The 23,359-nt window shown below is 45.7% G+C and overlaps 1 protein-coding gene across 1 annotated transcript; it reads left to right on the top strand.

Annotated features, from left to right (window-relative positions):
• Positions 1–1,374: 1,374 nt before the first annotated feature.
• On the top strand, positions 1,375–18,520 carry glud1b (glutamate dehydrogenase 1b). The gene is made up of 13 exons (XM_056296861.1): positions 1,375–1,938; positions 6,822–6,902; positions 7,279–7,334; positions 8,124–8,187; positions 10,135–10,229; positions 11,040–11,219; positions 14,167–14,304; positions 14,576–14,713; positions 14,951–15,031; positions 15,153–15,276; positions 16,613–16,704; positions 17,149–17,211; positions 17,558–18,520. Exons 1-13 carry the CDS (start codon positions 1,551–1,553, stop codon positions 17,675–17,677), a joined length of 1,620 nt encoding a protein of 539 aa, XP_056152836.1. The 5' UTR covers positions 1,375–1,550; the 3' UTR covers positions 17,678–18,520.
• The last annotated feature ends 4,839 nt before the right edge of the window (positions 18,521–23,359 follow it).

Here is a 23,359-nt window from a genome sequence, read left to right as displayed (position 1 = left end):
ACCCTAGTACATAGAGGGATTATATCAGTTAGGTCTTGCCACAGATCTGGCAGAGCCTCGTTTGTTTTATGAATGAGGAAGGCCCACACTAACAAGAGAATCGCTCCTATTCCTAAAGGTGCAAAATGGCTCTTCTTTTGGTGTTAGTTGCTCAAAGTTCGTTAAATAGTTTTTTTGGGGTGTTTTTTGGGTGTCTTATCTGGATTGTTTGTGCTGAAAAGAGAACTGCCTTCCGCTTTGCTGAATTCCCTCCGACTGGTCAGAACCAGCAGGGAATCAAGTCCGACTGTCTATCAGTGAATCATTCACCAGTTGTTGGCTCTGACTACTTATAAAGCTACTGAGGCCGACCAAACGTTTAAGTGCTAATTTGTGCCCATTTTTGTGGGCGATGAGCTGGCAGGCGCCGCTGTGTGACCTGCGCCTGTACGGCAGATGCGCGGCGGCTGGAATTCAATGGAGGCATTGTGATGAGCAAAGCGGAATTGTAATTGTTCACCATTTGGGTTTTTATCCGCGTGTGAATATGCACGCGGTAAACTATGCTGGTAAACCACGCTAGCACGATCTCGTTAATGGGTGATTTCCGTTTGCGATTTATTTTTTCCACGGTAGCCAACGCTACGCACCCGGGCATACACGGTAGTAATGCAAGCAGTAACGGTAGTAACAATAAATCAGTCGGTCGTCGGTATAAAACAGTCGTTTGGTCATGATAAAGATATGCCGGAAACCTCTTGTGTCTGACACCTTCCACACTGCGTGGTAATATCCCTCCACCTATATTCGCCCCCCTGATTTACAAATTGAACGCCGGTACTAAACGTCATACTTTAAAGAACAGTAGGGTGGAGTGTTTCCTGCCCCCTGTTATGTATGCACACATCGACAGTGCTGCATACAATACCCCCCCCTCCTTTTTACTTGTCCCCGTCTCTCAACCGCTGAGACGTCGCCGTTTATCTTTGGCCATTTGCAAAATCGTGAGCGTTTCACTTGCAAAACGCAGAACCCCCCCCCCCCAAAAAGCGTCCGCGCTCTTGAGTTTTCGGCTGCCGCGCATAAAAAAGCATAACCGGTGTGCTGCGACACCGCCCGCCCATTAGACAGTATGACGTGACTACGTAAGAACAACGATTTACGGCGATTTCCCCAAGAAGGTACCGAATTTCATAACCCGTCGTGGTTTACGGCGATCTACAGTTTGGCGCAACCTCGGGAACGCGCAAACTCTCTGTCGATCGCCTCCTCCTCCTCCTCCTCCTCCTCCCCCACTCCGCGTGCCCGTTCTAGAGGAAGCCCACCGCACCGCCGCCTCGGCTCGTGCTGGTTTTTAAAGGCCAGCCGCTGCAGCGGCAGCGCGTCACTCTCCAGTCGGCCGGAGGACGGGACGCAGTGAGCAGCTGCCGTGTGGCTCGTTTTTTTTAAACCCCTCCCCGTCTCCTGTTTGTCACCCCATCGTCTTTTCTTTTTCTTTTTCCTTGTGATTTAGTTTTTAGCATCTTGTTTTTAATCCGTCTACTAGATCAAGCTAAATTAGCCTTTCAGCCATGTACCGGTATTTCGGGGAGCTGCTCACTCGCTCCGCGGGTAACGCTCTGGCCTCCGGATGCGCGGAGTCCGCTCTGCCGGTCTCCTCGTCTCTGATGAGGGTCCGTCACTACGCGGACACGCCCGACGACCCCAACTTCTTCAGGATGGTGGAGGGCTTCTTCGACCGCGGCGCGGCCATCGTGGAGGACAAGCTGGTGGAGGACCTCAAGACCAGGGAGAGCCCCGAGCAGAAGAGGAACCGTGTGCGGGGCATCCTGCGCATCATTAAGCCCTGCAATCACGTCCTGAGCGTCTCCTTCCCCATTAAGAGAGATAACGGAGAATGGGAGGTGGTGGAGGGATACCGTGCCCAGCACAGTCAGCACAGAACGCCATGCAAAGGAGGTAAAAAAGCCAAAAACCAGAACAACAACAACAACCATATTGCAACTTGCGGGCTCTCATCGGCTCTCAGGAAGCTAGCATTAGCATTAATTAGCTGTAACGTTAAGCAAGCGGGGAAGCCTGTCACCCCTTCTCGGTGAGCAGCTGCTGCTCTGGGGTTGCAAGATTTGTTTTGTCATCCTGTATATATCCGTCGTTTGCCGCTTTTTTCTTCTTTTCAACGCGCTTCCTGTGTTTTCAAAGGAGTATCGTGGTTATGTGAGTGACCTTCCCTCCTCACCTGTGGCTGCACTCTAGTTTGTTAGCATGCAGGTTAGCGGAATGCTAGCTGTCAAACTGCAGCAGCCCTCTTGACACAACGGTCGCAGTCGGTAGCTGACGAGAAAGATCAGAACCCGTCAGATAGTTTTCATCTCTGTGATCCTGCTGGCTCTGGTGGAGAGTTTCTGGTAGACAAGGACTCATTTGTGACTTTGCCTTTTTAACACAGGTGCCAGGCGTTCAGATGTATTTGGTAGGAAGAAAAAAAAACGTGCATGGAGGCATCAGGTTATTTCCCTCAGCAATTTATGAACTGGTATCTGTGTTTTGTTGCATGTGCTGTGCTATGCAAGACGCATGTTGCCCACCCGCCCATGCCCATTTCATATGAGACACTCATGATGCATAAAGATCAGGGACGTATCAAAAGCAGGTTTTGCACACACAGCACAGTCGTTTCAACCTATGGTCACAGGTAATAGTGAAGCGCAAACAACACATGTGCTCAATAAGTATTTGGTGAAGTCAGCAGTGGTTCGAGTACGTTCATTGACACTCCTTGGTTCAAAGTTCAATGTTCAAAGCCAGACCACATTATATGCTAGGGCAGTGGTGCACTCTGGGTCATCCATGAACAGAGGGGCTATGACGCAAAGTTAGGCAGGCGGTAGAGGAGACCAAAGTAGTGAGAGTAGGGGAGGGGGTGGTTGTGTAGTCAGGCCCTCCTATTCGTCAGCTGTTTGACAGCTGGGGGAGGGTGTGAAAGATGAGGGGGCACCTTAGGTATTCTCAGTAGGGAGAGGCATGTCAGTCACCCATACAGTTAAAGTGCGTGATTGAATGACATGGCGTGCACACATTGTACATGCTCCATCTGTCTAAAGCAGACTTATTACGGGTTATTTTTCTTTGAGCAGCAGAAAAAATATTTACATGCATTTTAAAATGTTTTTAATGCACTTTGTTGCACACGTCAGAATATTTTCAAAATTATTTGAAAAGGAGGAAGGGTGGGGGGGGGGAATGCCTAATAGAATAAGATCCAAACAGGTCACTCCTGATGAAATAGGATAGGACTCTGCTCAGCCCATTATACCATCCTATCCAAGCTGTTACGTGGTGATGCTTATGTCGACTAATTAATGAATTTCTTGCACCACCAATTGAAATGCCCAGTTAGTCATCAACAGTGAATCAGGCCAACATATCGATGATATCTGTAATGGAGACCTCTGTGACCCTTCCATTTGTTTGTTAGATGTCAGCCCAGGAAGTCGGTTTCAAGTCATCTTTATGTATTGATATGCCATGTAGACTTTGCGCTTTCCAATTTGACCCAAGAAGATAAGTTGCTCAAAGCACCACCAGTGTTTCATCTTCATTCATCCACTTAGTTGAACTGTGGTGCCCCCCCCCCACACACGTGCACACACACACGAATTGCCTTCATAGTTAATCAGAGTTTGTCATATATCATTATTGCCCCATAATAAATAATATCAATTGCAATTACACTACAGTTATTCATAGCCTATATCATGCTGATTATTTAAAACCCAACTACTCCTCTCCGGCATCAATTTGGTCCACTAACTTTGAGGTGACCTTTTACCAACCCTCTATGAAAGGTTTAATACATCCCTCATGAAAAGAGAGTACATGGCTGTTATTTTCCAGTGGGTTTAATCATTGATACAACTCATAGACCCTTGGTCATGCTCAAGTCAATTTAAAATACAAAGTGCAAAGGCTGTTCTTGTGTGCTAGTTGTGTTAGTACACCTCCCCATCAGATCCACGCGGCTGCGAGGCTGGTTTACACTGCTTTCTGCTGGTGGAAAACTCAAGAGAGGGCATGTCTGGAAGGTTGGCTAACAGTTAAATAGTGAAAACTCGAGTTTTATTTAGTCTGTTTAGTCATCCACATTCTTAGACGCAGGGGCGGAATTTAAACTGTGGCGCAGATATTCATTGTTGTCCATGGTGACGCATTCATGACACATAATACAAACAAGGAAGTGGTCGTGGTTTCATTCTGAAGCAATCAGGGAATACTTCTGTCTGATTTTTGTGCTGACTTTATGTAGTAGGTTTTTATTTTTTGAATTTATTTATTTTTGTTTAAAGCATGTGGCAGCGCTTCAAACAGGATGGACCACCCCACGTCAAACTCCCTTTAAGAAACATATCAGCATTGGCGTCGCATGATCCAAACGCTCGCAGCCTTATCCCATCCCCACAGAAATCATTTCTTGGCCGTCGGTATTCAGCCACTGAGTCAGGGGTGGACCATACCATCCCGAGCAACTGCCTTTCAGCCAACAATATTTTCATTCATACTGGTTATAATAACAGAGGCTTTCATCACTGTGCAAGTGCAACCTTAATTTTATTTCCACAGCTGTTAATACCATTAGAGGAGAGACAATCTAGAGGAAACCCTGTTTCTAGGGGAGACGCTCCGAAACATCATCCCTTACATAAACAGCTCTGACCACTGCAGAGGCCTCCGGATTCATTGCCTTTCTTTCCTTGTAGTGTGACTTTCATTTCCTCAAAGGAATGTGTTTACAGATGTGTTTTGCTCCTTGTGTTGTGACTACTGGCAGCATAGGGGATGGAGGGATGGGGGATGGGGGGAATCTAATGAGCCAGATTGGACAAATCAGTGAGCTCGTGAGTCTCATCTAGCCCCGAGTTAACTCAGCTGAGCTCAAGATGAATAAAATGACAGAGGGAGAATTACAGCAGCCCAATCTTTTGTGGGTCAGGCAGAGATGGAAGCTTATCCACAAACTGTGGATAGCAAACTGTGGGGATGGATGTTTGTTCCTCGGCTAACTTACACACATCCTGCTGTTTAAGAAGAATCACAGACAAGGGCTACAAGGTATTGACTGAAATACTGTAGGTAGGCATTAGATTGATGTCAATGAGTGGCGCTGAAAAGTGACATCATGTTTCAGACTAGACAAGTGGGTGGGCTTGTGTTTGTCTTTTGCTTCCTGTCTCTTTGGCTCTGAACCAAAGCACTATTGTAATCGAACATGCGCGCACACACAGCCTTGCCCACTACAGCAAGCTGAGTCTCCTCTCAGAGCTGTATGCCCTTGGATTTCTCTATGTAAGCTAACTCTGAACAAGCTTTATTCAGTTGTGTTGGATACACTCACTCTCTGACTGTGGAATATAGTGCTGTGACTTGGTCAGCAAGCCTGAGCCAAACAAATGTAATAATGTTATTACTTGACAGCAAGGAAGGATGGAAGGAAATGTTACCATAGTCACCATAGTGTATCCCAGAAAGCAGGACGGAATGACTGAGTCACCGAAGTCAGCTTTATATTTCATTGGCTCGCTCTTCTCCACCTGCTCAGGACTGTAGCCAGGACTGCTAGCAGCAATTGGTGGCCTTTATCCTGTGAGGTCTTTGGTAGTTGTGTTGAATATGTACTCTGATTAATGGTCTAGGCTATCATTATCTTGTTATTGGTTTTCTTTGTCTAATACTGAGTTTGAATGAAACAGTGTATTTACGTAGCTATAGTTTTTCTCCCCATGGTACTGCCAAGCCCATACTTGTAACACACTTGAATCCTGCAAGACTGTACAACATACCCTAACCCAAAACTACCTTCAATGCGTTCAACAATAATCCTAAATTTGGCAAACATAAAAATGTGGTTCATCATTGATGGTACATCACTGAAAAGTGCAAAAAAAATCAAAGTATATCATTTGACTAAACTGATCTCAGCCATTTTTGCTTGTATTTTTTTCGTGCAAAATTTGGTTATCAGAAAACTTGTATTGGCCTCAACCAAGTCACGGGGCCTTTATGTGTGGAGGATTTGTTGCTTGTTACTTAAAAGTAGAACGAATAGAATTTGTCAGTTGCAGTTTCTAAATGTAACATTCAAAGTTGGCCCCTCCCCCCCAGCTCAACGGCACCAGCAGGACATGCCCCCTGACCTCAGTTGCCAGAACACATCCCAGTGTACAGGCTAACTCCGTTTCGCTCTTCATCCCCATCCTCTCCTTCAGTGCTCGTCAGCGGGTGAAAGCCAACCCCAGATTCACTCTCATTTTGGAATGAGATTTGTTCACTTGGCATTTCTCGCTATATTTGCATCCTCAGTGCTGTGTCCGCCATTGTAATAGCTTCCTCTTGGATGCGTGCTTACGATCTCGATCTGGCACCTGGTCGCTACGTTTTTATAGAGTCCTGCTGCCCAAAGGTTAACGCCCAGAAACTTCCTGTACACAGCAAAATATGAAAATTCAGGCGGAGGATGGGGTGTGACAGAGGAAGATGCAGAAGACAGGAAGAAATGGAAACGGATGATCCGCTGTGGCGACCCCTAACGGGAGCAACCAAAAGTAATAGTAGTAGTAGTAGGCGGAGGATGGGTGTCTCTGCAGATGCAGACACCGCCACACACGTCTAGTGGGTCATAAGTTATGACTAAGAAGGATTGATTTTATGAGTCTATACATACATTTTTAGGAAAATCCTACTCGTTGTACCTCTAACTAACTACATACTTGTATTCAATCATTCTACAGTATGTTGGGTGGCTCGGTTGTTTGCTTATTTGACCGCTGTGCGTCTATGTCCTTCAGGTATCCGTTACAGTACAGACGTGTCAGTGGATGAGGTAAAAGCCCTGGCCTCATTGATGACCTACAAGTGTGCTGTGGTTGGTAAGTACGAGGGCGCTATCCTCCTACAGTCCTGTTGTTTATCCACTATTTTAGTGTTATGTAACTGTCGCCCACTCCACATTTGTCGGTTGTCTATTTGTTATTCGTGACCGTCTCCTTCCTGTGTCATAAACAGCATTGCTTTCCATTCGCTTCCATGAAGGCAGTCTGCACTGGCCCTCAGCCAATTGCGATTTTTACTTTTAAGACGGACCAAAACAAGTTTTTTTTTCCTGGAGCTTGTATTTTTGAATATGCACAACTTATTCATAATGAGAGATAACTGTTATTCAGAAAATTTTCTGCTATCTGATGTGAATGGTGTGTGTGTTTTGTTGTTGTTCAATGGTTTTTAAACGGTATTCTTCCCTTGCAGATGTGCCGTTTGGAGGAGCCAAAGCTGGAGTCAAGATCAACCCCAGGAATTATTCTGTAAGTCTCTCCGTGAAAACCTCCCCACATGCACAAACAGCAGCCAGCAGGCATTAGAGAGGATTGTCCAATCTTATCCTCTTATTTTCTCTTCTTTTTTCCACCTTTACAATGCACGAGAGAGCTTGTCAGGGAGTTAGAGAGAAAGAGGGCGAGATAACGAGAGAGAGAGAGAGAGAGAGATGGGGAAGAAAGGAAAGGGGGAGAGAGGGGCCTGTTTATATTTGGCAGCTGAAGCAGATGATTGTGTCATTGTATTTTTCTCTACAGTGGCTTTTTTTTAAGCGGTACAGGAAAAGCTGTTGCCACAGATGGTCATGGGTACATGGTAGTGAGTTTATTGTTTCATATAACTAAGAATGCCTGTTATTTGTGGGCTTTCAAGATTCAGTTTTGTGTTCTTTTTTTTTTCTGTGTCAGTGGCTATAGTGAAATGAACAGATTTGATGGCGACTTGGCCCCTTTGGAGAGAGTCGACCGGAAGGGAAACTATATCTGTCATGAATCTAGCATTTTATGACAAAGCCACTGAATCGTATTTTAAACCGAAGAAATACTAAAGTCAGCAAACCCTTTTGTTATGAGTTTATGAAACAAAAATGTCAGCTTAAAATTGTGGTACAGCCGATTGAGCTTTGGAAGAATTTCATATTTCTTCCTGATATTTTCTTTCATTTTATCACAGCCCATTTACCAATGCCTGTACACTTACCCTACTATAAGTTTCATTTATACTGTTAAGATCCAGAGTATTGACTTTTTTTCTGTTTCTATTTCTGTGTTAACTAGGATAATGAGCTGGAGAAAATTACCAGGAGGTTTACTATTGAATTGGCCAAGAAGGGCTTCATCGGTAAGTTTGGTTATCTAAAGGTGTAAAGGGGCATGGACACACAAGCACACACACACATGCACACCCACACAGCCTTGTTTGGTTCCCAGGCTAACAACCCCTACACCACTAGTCTGTTCCCCTATGGCTTTATGTAGGATGATGTGTTTAATTCAAACACGAGACGTAGGTGCGATTCTGTCTGCTGTGTGCAAGTAGACCTCAAGGGCTGTGCGAACTACTGTTAGTGGAGTTGTGTGTATGCACCTTCACCACTGAGAATTTTTTTAGGGGGGGGGGGCGGGTTCTCCCCAATTGTACCCGGCCAAGAGTGTAATTGTACACTCTCAGCCTTCACTCCCAGTGGAGATGCACAGTATATAATTTCAGCCTCGTCATCGCGGTGTGCGCATGCACAATAGTCACATTGCAAGACGGGCGATGTGAAGTTAGGCAGATTAACTCAAAACACCTCATGCTACACTTCTTTGCTGCTTGATACAAAGGGACAACTCGCCTGGTTCTCATTTTCCATGACTGATCCACAAGTCTAATACAACATAAATTATTCTGATTTAATGCTTGGAGCTTTGTCATTTCTTGCTCCGTTTGGACAAATGACACATTGACGTGTTCGTCCGCTTCTCAGCTAGTGATGCACGGATCGTGGTTGTATCCGCGGGCACGGCGGTTAATCTGCAGATCGGGCGGGCCGAGTCATAAAAAGGAACATTCTGATTAATTACGGATGGGTTGCAGATGGGTGAAATAATACATCATTAATGAGGAAAATATTGATGATATTCTCTAAAATGTGGTCATATTTTAAGCTTCGCTTTTCACCCGGCACAAATTAGCAGACTAGAGTGTCATTGCGCCAATTGCAGCGTCCATTTGTCTTAAGCAGCAATGGAGGCAAAAAAGGTCCCCAGAGAAATTTGAAAAAGGAGGATTAAAAACAAAAAAGGAAAGGGCAGAAAAGTTCCGTGTGGGAGCAATTTAGTGAAATACTTAACCATGATGAGTTAAGTGCTGGGTATGTTGTATGCAACAGCTGCGAAGCGCTGTATGTATGTGATAGCCACAAAAATACCTCAAACATCGTGTAATATGTTACATGTGTGATTGGGTGCGGGTCTCTAAATTGGAGGAAATAATTAGTTCAGGTGGGTGGCGGGTGGATGATGTGTATATGCGAATTTGGATGACGTCAGAGCCGATCGTGACTATTCTCGGATGTCGCTCTGCATCATCATCTGTCTGGCGCCACCTCCTCCTCTTCTCATACAAATGGCGAAAAAAGGCACCGCTCACCTTTCACAATGTCCCCACAAGCCCTACCAAATCACCCTAATCATTCTAGAATGATTGTCTCCAAATAGAGCTGTTCGAGTCCTCTGGTGAAAATTCCTGTATTTCTTTATATCGCAGTATATATCGCAGAAAAAAAAATTGCAATGAGTTTTTTTCCAGTATCGTGCAGCCCTAACTCCCAGACTTCACAGTGCTTTTTAAAGAGAATTCAGTCAACATTTATTCTATCAAATTTCTTGTGGTCTGTAACTCTTATGCCCCCCACCCCTTCTTTGTATACGATTCTGTCTTTGGAGCTGGCCCTTGAACATGGGGCCCTGCAGGACATGTGGACTTCGGATGCAAGGGCACAGGGCGCGTTACTCGGATTCCACCGTCACCATTTGTTCAAATGTCACCTCTCTTATTCAGTATGAGTGGTCTATGCTTGTGTGAACTCTTCTCGTTTTTCTTTTTAATGTTTAGTGTTAAAAAAAATCACAGCACTACCTCACGTACAATGTTAAATTGATATGCATGCATGCATGCATGCGTGCATGCATATAAATGTACTGCAGCTGCTAGACTCTCTCTCACCCGCTCGCTCTCTTTTTTTTCCCTCTCTATCACTGGCTGTGTTTACCACCTCCTCTCCTACACCTCTCTCCACACCAGGACCAGGCATCGATGTTCCAGCCCCAGATATGAGCACAGGAGAGAGAGAAATGTCCTGGATTGCAGACACATATGCCAACACCATTGCACACACTGTGAGTCCTCATTCACACAACCCAGTGTGTGATTATGATTTATTTCCCTCTATGACTTTAAATCGAATCACATTTTAGCAATCAATAAATATTTCCCACCGACCCGGCCCTTAGCACTAGAGCCTCTGCACCCTGTTCACTAGTCATGAGAACTGATTCGTGCCGACTTATCCAGAATTACCCAAAGATCCATGTGTGTTTATATAAAGGCACTATCAGTTAATTTGTGCCCTGATAAAACTTGTCAAACAAGGTCCTGTTTGACCATACTGAGGACAATATTTACGAGTGTGTGTGTGCGCGTGCGTGTGCGCGTGCACAATGCTGAAAATAGCTTTGGTCCTTGGTGTAAATTGTTGGGTGAGGGAGGAATCGAGGCACAGGAGATATATTTTGTCTGGTCACAACGGCACACACACACACACACACACACGCACACACACACACACACACACACACACACACACACACACACACACACACACACACACACACACACACACACACACACACACAGTGAGACCCTCACACACTCACTTTCTCACTCACTCACTCGCCCTCATTCTATGACCCCCCCCCCACACACACACACACACACACACACTATAACCTTAAACAGGCGTGTGTCTTTGTCCCAGATACCCGTTGCGGGGTTTTTGAGAGTGTGCTATATTCCTACCCTGGCTATATGCCTGCATAGCGTTCTTGGTAGTCTGATCCATTGAGTTGCACTCAAGTTACTTGATGAAAAACTCCTGTCTTTTCACAGTGTCACTGCTCTACTAATTTTGTGCTTGTGTGTGTGTCTAGGACATCAATGCCCATGCGTGTGTGACAGGGAAGCCCATCAGCCAGGGGGGTATCCATGGGCGTATATCGGCCACTGGTCGTGGAGTGTTCCATGGCATTGAGAACTTTATCAATGAGGCCTCCTACATGAGCATGCTGGGCCTGTCTCCTGGCTTTCAGGACAAAACCTTCATCATCCAGGTACACACACACACACACACACACACACACACACACACACACACACACACACACACACACACACACACAAGAAGAAACACAAATATGCAGAGACTCACAAATAAAGATGGACACTCGCGTTTACACCAACACAGAAAACCACAGTTGCATATGTATTTATACAGACACAAATACGATACATATGCAAAAAAAAAAAACAAGCAACGAAACACACCAACATGTAGCTGGGCTCAGCAGGACCATTTTCTGCTGATATACATGCACTCTCTGAATGAAAGAAATACAGAGGCACAGAAAGCAATCTAGGGGCGCTTTCATGAATGTCTCTAGCTCTCTGCTGTGTCAGCAGCAGTAGCGTTGATGCTAGCAGCAGCTATCATTAGCTCCACTTCCTCATCACTGGTTCACTTGTTGCAGTGAAAAGTTCAATATGAAGATGAATTAGTGACAACACTCTGGCTTCTTTGTGTAGTTTGCTTGCCTGACTGTAAACAGGAAAAGTATTTATTTGCACAGGCGCTTGATCATTTTTACTGCAGGAGCACATGCAATTACAGTTCTCACACCATCTTGTGTATACACACACAGAAATAAAAACACATACTAATAACATAAACACAATTTTTTAAAAATTTTAAATGATTATTTTTTTTTATATTTTGGATGTGTGTTTTTGTATTTTATTTTATTTTTTTTAGTTTTTGTATTTTTTTTTGTAGTTTGGATATAGTTTGCGCTGGAGGAAACGATATTTCGTCCCTGATTCCTGACTAGCATAGAAAAGCACATAGACACCTAAATCTATACACAAACATACAGTAGAAATAGGCTACTATTACCCAACACTAGCACACAGACACAGAGACACACTGCACACTGACAAACACACAGACCCATCAGCGATGAAACAAGCAGACAAAAGCCACAAATGCGCACACTGCACAGACTCATACACATATGCACAAACACACAGAGGATTTAAGTCATCATTCTTAGGGTTTGGGATTGATGTGTAATTGGAGCACTGCCATCTGGTTTAGTCTGGCTCTAAGGTCCGTAATGTCTGTCTGACTCCAAGCCCAGTATCCTGTCGTCAAGCAGGCGGCAGCAACACAGGGAGGGGAATAGGTGAGAAGAGAGAGGATACTGCTTCCTGTATCTCAGGGGGAGATAACTCAGCTGGGAAGTCAGACAAATCTACAGCTTGTAAGCGATATTAATCTGCCCCCCTTCTGTGTGTGTGTGTGTGTGTGTGTGTGTGTGTGTGTGTGTGTGTGTGTGTGTGTGTGTGTGTGTGTGTGTGTGTGTGTGTGTGTGTGAGCCCGTGGTCACATGCTTGTGTGGGAGTGGGTTTTTAGCTGTCCGAGGGACAGGAATGAAAGGTCAAAGAACAGATCTTTTTTCATAGCTCTCACTTCTCTTTGTTACACAGGAGCATCTCACTTTTTCTGGACACACACACACACACACACACACACACACACACACACACACACGCACATGCACACACACGGACAGAAATACACACAAACCCTCGCCCCTGACCATTCACCTTAGCTCTTTTTGGAAGACTTCATGTCTTCACCCCTCTCTTTATGACGTGTGTGTGTGTGTGTGTGTGTGTGTGTGTGTGTGTGTGTGTGTGTGTGTGTGTGTGTGTGTGTGTGTGTGTGTATACACATGTTTAACTATCCTAATGAGGACATTTGGTCCACATTAGGATAGAAAAACCAGAAACCACCTACCTTGTGTGGCCCTTTTAGAGGTCCTCACAAGTAAAAGGGTCTATTTTAGGATTAGAACTTGGTTTTATGGTTAAGGTTAGAATTAGGGTTAGGTTAAGGTAAGGGTAAAGGTTAGGGTTAGGCATGTAGTTTGCGTGGTTAAGGTTAGGGTTCAGAGCTAGGAAATGAATATAGTCAATGAGGGGTCCTCATAAGGATAGTGAACGTGTGTGTGTGTGTGTGTGTGTTTATAAACTCAACAGCAGTGTCACTGTTAGGAAGACCACTTGAGTTAGCCCACCTTCAATTGCTGGTAAATGGATGCAGGCTTATTTTATTCTGTTGTCAGCGGTCAATGCACACAGTTTACTGGTGAACTCTCTTTCAACGGCTGTTATGGATGACATTTGTAGAATGGGTTTTGGGGTAAGGGGGTGAATAGGGTGGGTTGGCGTGGAGCTGGGCCATGTGGTAATGATGAAATCAAGGGCTACAGCAGCTGATGTGACTTGGGTTTTGAAACGGCAAATCCATTTGTGAGCCTTTGTATGGGGATTACGTGGCGGTGTGATTAGATTTCTTGGGAGAGTGAGGGGAATATTGAGACCAAGCAGAGCCCAGATGCTCAATGTGGCGGGATGATCACGATAGGCCTGTCTGAGCTCCCCCTGCTGTTACTCACAATTCCTCCAGGATGCATGGTGGCGACAGATTTATTGGTTGTTTACAACAGGCTCATGCAGTTTTTCCCTTTTGAAGCCATCACCAAAGTAATCGGCAAACCAATGTATTACTTGCAACTGTCATACACACATAATTTATTTGGAAGCAGCCAAGCAGCAGACAGATGTGCCCTGCCAGTCCCTTTTCTATCCATCTGTCTCCATGTGTCTCTCAGCCACATTTTTACAGAAGAGTTTAATCACACACAGCAATGGTGAGTGGTTATGTGGGGTGTGGTTTACCATCAATGGCTATCCGCATGATACACATGTGGTAATCTAAACTGGCCACATGGTGGCACCAGAGTATTCACTGTCATTCCATACTCCATTAAGAATATTTAGTAATGACATTTTTCAATGAGTAAACAAGGCTAATTGACTTTAATACAGAAAATTATACTCTGATAGCATTCTCAGCATCTCTTCTTGTGGTGATCAAGGTAATGTTTGACAATGACGGTAGTGTTAATGAAAACATCCTAAATCCTACCCCCCCAGGGCTTTGGAAATGTGGGTCTCCACTCCATGAGGTACCTGCACAGGTTTGGGGCCAAATGTGTGGGCATTGGTGAGATTGACGGTGCCATCTACAACCCAGAGGGCATCGACCCTAAACAGCTTGAGGACTACAAACTGGTACCAATGGGCATCCCTTTCCTTTCTCTGATTTACATCCTCTCCCCGTTTTTCATCCTTGTTCCTCTCCCTATCCATACACACTCATCACTCTCACCTCCTTCCCTGGTTTCACCTCCTGAAATGCCTTTGATTTCCTTCTCAGTGCTTGTTTTACTGTGTGGTTGTCATACAATATTTTGCTGTCATTAATTTTCTCTTCTACGTTACCTTGTCCACCACCAAAACAAGGTAATTATTCCTCTGTCTGTTTGTGCACATCTGTGTGCAGAACCATGGCACCATTGTTGGTTTCCCAGGTGCCAAGCCTTACACAGGGAACATTCTGGAAGCTGACTGCCACATCTTGATTCCTGCAGCTGGTGAGAAGCAGCTCTCACGCAACAATGCCCCCAGGATCAAGGCCAAGGTACATATGGTCCCACTAACCCGGCACACAATACTACCCATAATTCAACACTTTAGGTCTTGGTATACAAGCTGGCTTGTCATAACTACCAGTATTGTTCAACCTTGCACTCCAGCTCAGAGCTATACGGGGTTTTTTTATATATATTTTTTTCAAAGTTAATTCTGTTGATGTTTCACATTCACCGTGTGACTCAAATCATATATAACACAATTCTTTGTGTTTTGTCCGTTTCAGATAATTGCTGAGGGTGCCAACGGTCCCACGACCCCTGACGCTGATAAGATCTTCCTGGAGAACAATGTCATGGTCATCCCTGTAAGAACGCATGAAACACACAAAAACAGTCCACAACACACAAAGTCAAACATAAAATAGACATACACACGGGGTTCAGACCACAGACAGATGTTTGAGCCTGTGTTTTTCCATCCTCTAGGACATGTATCTGAACGCTGGTGGTGTGACAGTGTCATACTTTGAGTGGCTGAAGAACCTCAACCACGTCAGCTACGGAAGACTGACCTTCAAATACGAGAGGGACTCCAACTACCACCTGCTCAGTAAGTAGGCTGCTGTCAAACTGCTCCTTGACCTGGGCGTCTGGGTAGCATAGTGGTCTATTCCGTTGCCTACCAACACGGGGATCGCCAGATCGAATCCCCGTGTCACCTCTGGCTTGGTTGGGCGTCTCTACAGTCACAATTGGCTGTGTCTGCAGGTGGGAAGCCGGATGTGGGTGTGTGTCCTGGTCACTGCACTAGTACCTCCTCTGGTTGGTCGGGGGGGGGGATTAGCGTGATCCTCCCACGCGCAACGTCCCCCTGGTGAAACTCCTCACTGTCAGGTGAAAAGAAGCGGCTGGCGGCTCCACATGTATCGGGGGAAACGTGGTAGTCTGCAGCCCTCTTTGGATCAGCAGAGGGGGTGGAGCAGCGACCGGGACAGCTCAGAAGAGTAGGGTAATTGTCCAGATACAATTGGGGAGAAAAAAAGGGGGGGGGGATCAAAAAAAAAAAACCCTGTTCCTAGACCTCAAAGCTATATCACAGAATCGCATATCTAATTTTCAACCACTAGTGCAGTACCCATTCATAACTTGCCTGTTCAGAATGGGCCGGTTGCTTAGCCTCTGGTATTGCTGCTTGCAGCTTTCCCGAGAAGCACTCATTCAAAAAACGTAACACTCAACACTGAGCTTCCTTGGGCCCTGAGCAACACACCTGCCATGGCATAGTTGTGTCCCCGAGCAATGCTAGAGTCTACGCGTCATTTGGGTGCAAAAGCTCACCAATCATATGCACCCAACCCCTTTTAGAAATGGCTCAATAATAGAACCTCAATTAAATAAACACTTAACTTTTTTACTTAACTGTATTCAGTTTTAAGCACATTTGCATTGCAGCAATTTAGACACTAATCAAAAAATGCAGCTAGTTTTGTTTGAAAGTACCTACAACCACCCATTTCTTTATTTTGCTGTCATTCTCGCTGGGATTTTATTTGTCCCCTTATGAAGTTGTCTTCTCCGTCTGGCCAGCAGTGACTTGTAATGTTCCCTAGTGCTTTAGATGATCTTTTTCTTCGTGATAAATGTAACTACGACACTGAACCAAGTATATCACGGGGACAAGAGACAGAGAAAATGGAGGTTTTATGAGGACTGGCGGTGCATCAGCCTCTCCTGCAGTGTGAGAAGCTGTGTTGTTGCACCGAATCCAAGTTTTACTCATCAGTAAACATCTTTAACAATGTCAGTTTCTCAGCCCTCAACTGCCACTTTTAATTGCCCAGGCATCACACGCTCTGAGCCAATAAGTGAAATCCAAGTGTCTGTCTGTATTTATCCCCCTTTCACCTCTGTCTTAACTGTGTTCTTTGTTTTTTTTTATTTTCCAGTGTCTGTGCAGGAGAGTTTGGAGAGGAAGTTTGGCAAGCAAGGAGGACCCATCCCTGTTGTCCCGACCGCTGATTTCCAGGCTAGAGTTGCTGTGAGTGGGAAACACACACACACACACACACACACACACACACACACACACACACACACACAGACGTGCATGTGCAAGTATCAAACTTGTCTGTCATTGCGCATTTGTTTTGACCTACTTTGGTGCCAAGTGGGTGGGGTTCGGGTTTAGAGCCATACTTTGAGTACCAGAAAGCTTAAACAACCAAAACTCCAAAGCATTTTGACAGCCTGCATCTTTCTGTGTTTACCAGCTCACCTGACAATATCAGTAAACTTCATACACATGCATTCTTGTAAACACAGAGACTCATGTGCAAAAAAAGAAAAGAAAAAAAAGTAGTCTGACACATACTAAATACTGATCCTAAATCAAAAATTTGCAAAAGAGAGTATATAGTGTATTGGCACTTGTCTGATCGTTTTCCTCATCCCTACTATCCTCCATCTTTTGCCAACTTTGTAGGGTGCCTCTGAGAAGGATATTGTCCACTCTGGGCTGGCCTACACCATGGAGAGATCTGCACGGGTGAGTGAAAGTGGTGTTAGCAGTGAGTTAAACCTGTTTTCGTGAGCAGATGAGTTTCAGGCAGGTGACTCATAATGACACAAGCTGATACCCACCCTCACCTTAAGATACCGCTGTGGTTTATGTGTTTATTTCTTTAGAAAGTGATATGAAATGTGACCTGCCTCTCAGAAATTCTCAGTTAATTGTAGCATCATTATTATTTTTTCAGTGCGCTTCTGTAGTTTGTACTCACAAAATGTATCTCTAAAGTTTGTTTTTCTGGTCAATGGAAGCATTTATAGAGGGGAAAAGGGTGACCTGGCTTGCCAGTGGTTTAACCGTTGTGTTCATTCTCCCTTTGCAGCAAATCATGCGCACAGCCAGCAAGTACAACCTGGGACTGGACCTGCGGACGGCTGCCTACGTCAACGCCATCGAGAAGGTCTTCAAGGTCTACAACGAGGCTGGGCTCACCTTCACATAAAGAGCCAATCACAGCCCACATTCACCCACGCGCCCCCCCCTCCCCCAACACCCAGGTCCCCCTTTCTTGCTTCTTCATTGTGCCCCAAACAGCCTTTAGAACATATCAGCGTTTACATTAGAGAAACCCACCACTCTTATTCCCAGGTCATGTATTCATACACGCACATGCTTAGGCATTCTGTGGCTTTCTTGGTAATCGTCCCACGTCCTGTGATATCTGCGCTGCCACCGTATTGGTGTCGGTGTTTTGAATATTGTTCTGTTGTTGTTTTTTTTGTTTTGAGATCTGTCTGAAAAAGCCAGAAGTTACAGAGATTGTCCTCCACTGAGAGCCCCATGAAAATGTTCCTACAAGTGTCGAATGGCAGCCATATTAGGAACCCCTTTTTGTGGTCCGTGGATGAATGTGTGATTTCCCCCTCACCCCCCCCCCCAACCCAGTTGCCCTTGTTTCAGTCAAAAACACAAAAGATGCCTTAGCTCAGAGAGAGCTCCGCCGTAAAAGGGAGATGCCCGTTGCGGTAAACACTATTTCAAAGGGATATAGATTTAACTTCATGTGAATAAAAGAGAATAATGCTAATTTATTGTTCTTGAGTTTGCCTCACAAATGTAGGCTAGGGGTTATAAAGATGCTATAAAGATGCTGAGGTATAAAATTTACCTTCTACCTGAGTTTGTATTTAGGTTCAGAGTTAGATTTTTACATTGCTCTCGGCTCCATCCCATGCACCCTACTTGTCCTGTAGCTCCCCCCGCTGTCCTCTGCTCGGGCAATGCTCCATCTCCTCCACAGGGCCCTCCCCAGTTCTTCCAGAAGGTCACTGTGATGGCCATTTGCCCACTTCCTTTCTTTTAACCGTCCAAGTCTTCATTTGTGAAGTACTTTGACATATTTGTATTGCCTTTTTTTGTTGAAAACAAATAAAATGTCAGCAAAAAAATGCAATGTTGTGCGTCTGTGTGTGTAGCCGGAAATTCTGGTTTATTTTCATCACATGATCTAATCAGATAGATGTTTCCTGGTAGAGCAGCTTAACAAAAGATATTGGGGATGGGGATGGGTTGGAGTTGAGGGAGGGGTTAGGGAAGGGAGCTGGAGAACTATGTGCAAATGAGAAGTGATAGCCAACATGGGACTGGCATCAACACGACCATCAGTTGAAGAGGGACTTCCCGAAGTTCAGGACCTGGTCTTTTGCACTGTCGGCTGCCGCATCAGACACCGCCTTCCCCGCAACACCAGAGATTACATCCCCGATGCCTGAAAGGAAGGACACACACACTCACACTCAGTGATCACCAAGTAATACATTTTCTTGAAACACATATGTAACTTAAAATCGCGGTTCGAATCCCCATGTTACCTCCGACTTGGTCAGGCGTCCCTACTACAGACACAATTGGCCGTGTCTGCAGGTGGGAAGCCGGATGTGGGTGTGTCCCGGTCACTGCACTAGCGTCTCCTCTGGTCGGTTGGGGCGCCTTTTGGGGGGGAGAGGGGGAACTGGGGGGGATAGCGTGATCCTCCCACGTGCTACATCCCCCTGGTGAAACTCCTCACTGTCAGGTGAAAAGAAGTGGCTGGTGACTCCACATGTATCGGAGGAGGCATGTGGTAGTCTGCAGCCCTCCCCGGATCAGCGGAGGGGGTGGAGCAGAAACCGGGACGGCTCGGAAGAGTGGGGTAATTGGCCAGGTACAATTGGGGAGAGAAAATGGGGAAAAAAGAAATTCAAATATTCTACATGTGAGTTTTTTGTTGTTGTTGTTGTTGTTTTTGTTTTTGTTTGGGGTTTTTTTTTGGAAAGCGGGCAAATTGAAATTCACCAATGATATGATGGGCAAATGAAGCGTAGTGGGTTTAGCCTCTGGTCTGGCTGGGGGTGCATTGCATCTCTGAGTCCCCACACGTCTTATTCACATAAACAAGTGGGCCGAGACCAAATCACACATCAGATGGTTTCCAGTGACGGGTTAAAACACAAGAAATAGATCACCTTGTTCTTTCGTCTCCTCCTTCTTTCCTCCTCCCGCTGCATCTCCTCCTCCTACAAGCTGGCCCAGCTTCTCCTTGGCCATGTCAGCTAGGAGGCCACACAGAGAAGACGTCACATAGCCACTCGGCTCCTTCAGTCACAGGCAGCTTATATAACCACTGTTTGTATGTTGGAGAATAATTTGACCATGCAAAAGTAGTAGTTTTGAATTCTTTAATTTTTCAAATTGTTTAAAAAATTTTTTGAATAAACTAGCTTACGGGCATAAACCCATGACTGATGGGGGCGCTCTCCTGGTGTTGTGCTCCAGGTGGAAGTCAAACTGCCGTGGCATGAGAAGCGCCTTTCATATTTATTTCATCTCTTTGTTTTGTAGCAACCACTAGAACCCACCACAATATAGCTCATCTCTAATAATGACAAACCCGAGCCTAATACTCGGGGCCTCATATGGACCAGTAACCTCTCCGCTTACTGTCTTCACGCAAGCTCAGTAATCTCGGTAAGGAAATCACAGAAAGTTGAACCAGCCTATCTGGGCACAGCGTTTACTGACGGAAACGTTTCCTCAGACAGGTATCACCCTGCGGGATCTCTGCAGGTATGGTTTCGCCAGAAGCAGCTTTCACCGACTTGCATTGTAAACGTTCACAGTCACAGATTATGGAAAATATCTTTGCATATTTAAAACCGGTTTTGAAATCAGGCAGTGTTAATAAATCCGTTACTGAGAGGTGGAAATATCCCTGCCCAGCAGTTCAAAAGGTCACGGTATAACATTTACACATGGTCATCTTATTCCACCAGTCCTGCAGTACGCCTTGCAATGCTTATTGTGTTCAATGTCTCACAACCCCGATCCCACACCTCTCCTCCCATAGAGGCCGTGCAGCCACGTTTTCAATTAGCCGAGTTGGAAATGCAAAACCATTTTTTTAACAGAGGATGGCTGTGGAGAAAAAAGCTGAAAGTAGAGATGAGCATAGCGAGTATCTTACCTGCCTGGTCGATAGTGCTATTAACAATTTTGTCCATCTCTGCGCGGTGTGAGAGTGTGGAGTAATGCGTGTGAGAAAATGTGAGTGTGTGTGTGTTTATATGGGAGGGTTACATGAGGACCTCCCACCGCACACACCCATCTATCTGCACGGCTCAACGAAGCCCTGGGAAGTAAATGCATGCACACGCGCACGCGCACGCTCGCACACACACACACACACACACACACATACACACACACACACACACGCGGAAATGGTCTAAGAATGTGTATTGGCGACACCGACATGCACGCCAGATAAACAGATGTTTACCAGGGACTCAGCTCGTTGTACCATCTTCGTGAGTGTACGGGTACGAGAGATTTGAGGGCAGCGGGTGCGGCTGGGGAACAGGTTATGCCAGCAGTGCCACACCGGTGTGAGCTGTACCTGCAAACTGAGTCATGCTCCAAACATCTCTACAATGTCGGCAGCCAGTCACACGTGCAAAGCAAAAAAGGAGCCCTAAATAACACCGCAAAGAGGCTTCTTCTCTGCTGGGGCAACACCCTTTCCCTTTATTGTGTGTGTGAGTTTAGAGATTCCTGTTAGGGTGTTGGTTAGATCTGTGTCACCCAGGTGTGGCTCCGCTTCATTTAGCCCCTGGCAGTCTACGTTTGAATATATATATAAAATTCTGTCTATCTCTGCACATAAAGAGACAACCAGACGTGTAGTGTGAGATCGTAATACATAATAAAACATATTTACATAATACACACATCGTCTTTGTTGGAAATGAGGGTGTGTGCACGTGCAAGTGCACGTGAATTGTTTTTCTATTGAGAGAAAGAGAGAGAGAGAGAGAGAGAGAATGAGAGGGAGCGAGACCGAGAGAGGCGCCATCTTGTAACTACTAGGGTTTGCTCTGTCTGGACTGCTTCATCACAGGGAGACAGTGAACAGCCAGATGAAAACGTCCTGATGCCTTACAGCTCCAAGACGTCTTGCTCCACTATCTCACCCGATGACAGTAGATAGTACCCCCCCCCTCCAGAGAATAACCCTTTAGACTGCAAGGGGGGAAAACCATGTTTTCAGCACTCAGAGGGATATTCTAGCTGCTGCTTTATTTGGTTGTCACCGTGTGTGACTTGCTAATCTTCTGGACCTATCTGGTTTTGCATATGTAAACCAGAGAGCTGTGGGGTCGTGGTGTAACCCTCTATAGTCTGATGAATCAGGTTCATAGACTTGGTTAATAGCAGGAGGGTGGCGCAGTGGTCGCCTCACAGCAAGGAGGTCCTGGGTTTGAGTCCCGGGGCTGTCCGGTGTGTGTGTGTTGGCCTGTCCAGGGTGTCTCCCCGCCTGCCGCCCAATGACTGCCTGGGATAAGCTCCAGGGACCCTGAGGGCAGGATAATGGATGGATGGATGATAGTAGGAAGAGGTAGAGGCGCTTCCTTAATAGTGTATTTTTTCTTACCCGCCCCCTCTGAAAAACCATTCTGTTTAAACTGGGTTGCAATATCCAGTTACCTTCCTGTTATAACAGCACAGCTTTCCACCTCGCTGCTTATCAGTCACATGGATAAACAAACTTGACGCAAAGTTTTGATTTCAACAAAACCATTTTTATTCCACTGGTACAGTTTATAAAATTAGCGAGTCTGCTTTGATGCCAACTTAAACATGGTGCGTGATCGTGTGTGGTGTCTGCGGATATGCGTTTGTGTTCAATTGTGTGTGTGTGTGTATTTCTGTGTGTGGTGTTTTGTTTTTGTGTGTGTGTTGTGAGCACGTTGATGTGAGTGTGTGCATATGTAACTCTTATATGTGTGTGTGTGTGTGTGTGTGTGTGTGTATATGTATGTACGTTAGATTGCTTGATAAGGCAACATGCAGTCATCAGTTTCCATTGGCCTCAAAGTAAAAACACACAGACCTGTTCTACACACACACACTATGACACACACACTAGACACACACACACTAGACACACACACACTATGCTGGTTGGACCCGTTCAGCGTTAATATACATACATACAATACTTACAGATGCACTCACACACACAGAGATACTGGGCAGATCCGCTGTACAGTCACCAGAAGCAGTGAGGGGCGGGACATAGTGAGTGACAGGACAAAGTGGTCTTCTGAGTGGCTGAGACAGTTGATGGGTGGGAGCTTCAGAACAGTCAGGGTTCAGAGTCAGTCTGCTTAGTTTGAAATAATGACGACGAACAAAAACATCATATTCCCTTATTCAGCCCTGTTTAATGGCGTCTAGTGACCCCAAAAACTACCCGTGACTGGTGGGGCGTCCTTACAGACACAACTGGCCGTGTCTGCAGGTGGGAAGCCGGATGTGGGCATGTGTCCTGGTCCCTGCACTAGCGCCTCCTCTGGTTTGTCGGTTGGGGCACCTATTCGGAGGGCCAACTGGCGAAAAGCCTCACGGTCAGGTGAAGAGAAGCAGCTGGCGACCCCACATGCGTCGGAGGACACATGTGGTAGTCTGCAGCCCTCCCCGGATCGGCAGAGGAGGTGGAGCAGTGACCGGGACCGGGGTGGGGGTGGGGTGTGTGTGTGTGTGGGGGGGGACTACCCATGAAACCCATCAATGACAAAACCCAGTCATTCCCCAGCCCTTTGCCTTACTGATAGACCATCGGTCTGACCCCCTGACTGACTGACAA

Source organism: Lampris incognitus, chromosome 17 (genome assembly GCF_029633865.1).
Source record: "Lampris incognitus isolate fLamInc1 chromosome 17, fLamInc1.hap2, whole genome shotgun sequence".
Taxonomy (NCBI): domain Eukaryota; kingdom Metazoa; phylum Chordata; class Actinopteri; order Lampriformes; family Lampridae; genus Lampris; species Lampris incognitus.
The sequence above is the reverse complement of the archived record's forward strand: the minus strand, read 5'-3'. Positions and strand labels throughout refer to the sequence as shown.

Bases quoted from the DNA above. Each gene is read 5' to 3' on its own strand.
- glud1b (XM_056296861.1), top strand. From the start codon at position 1,551: ATGTACCGGTATTTCGGGGAGCTGCTCACTCGCTCCGCGGGTAACGCT. The intron at 6,903-7,278 runs GTAAGTACGAGG...CTTCCCTTGCAG, and splicing joins CTACAAGTGTGCTGTGGTTG to ATGTGCCGTTTGGAGGAGCC. The intron at 8,188-10,134 runs GTAAGTTTGGTT...TCTCCACACCAG, and splicing joins GGCCAAGAAGGGCTTCATCG to GACCAGGCATCGATGTTCCA.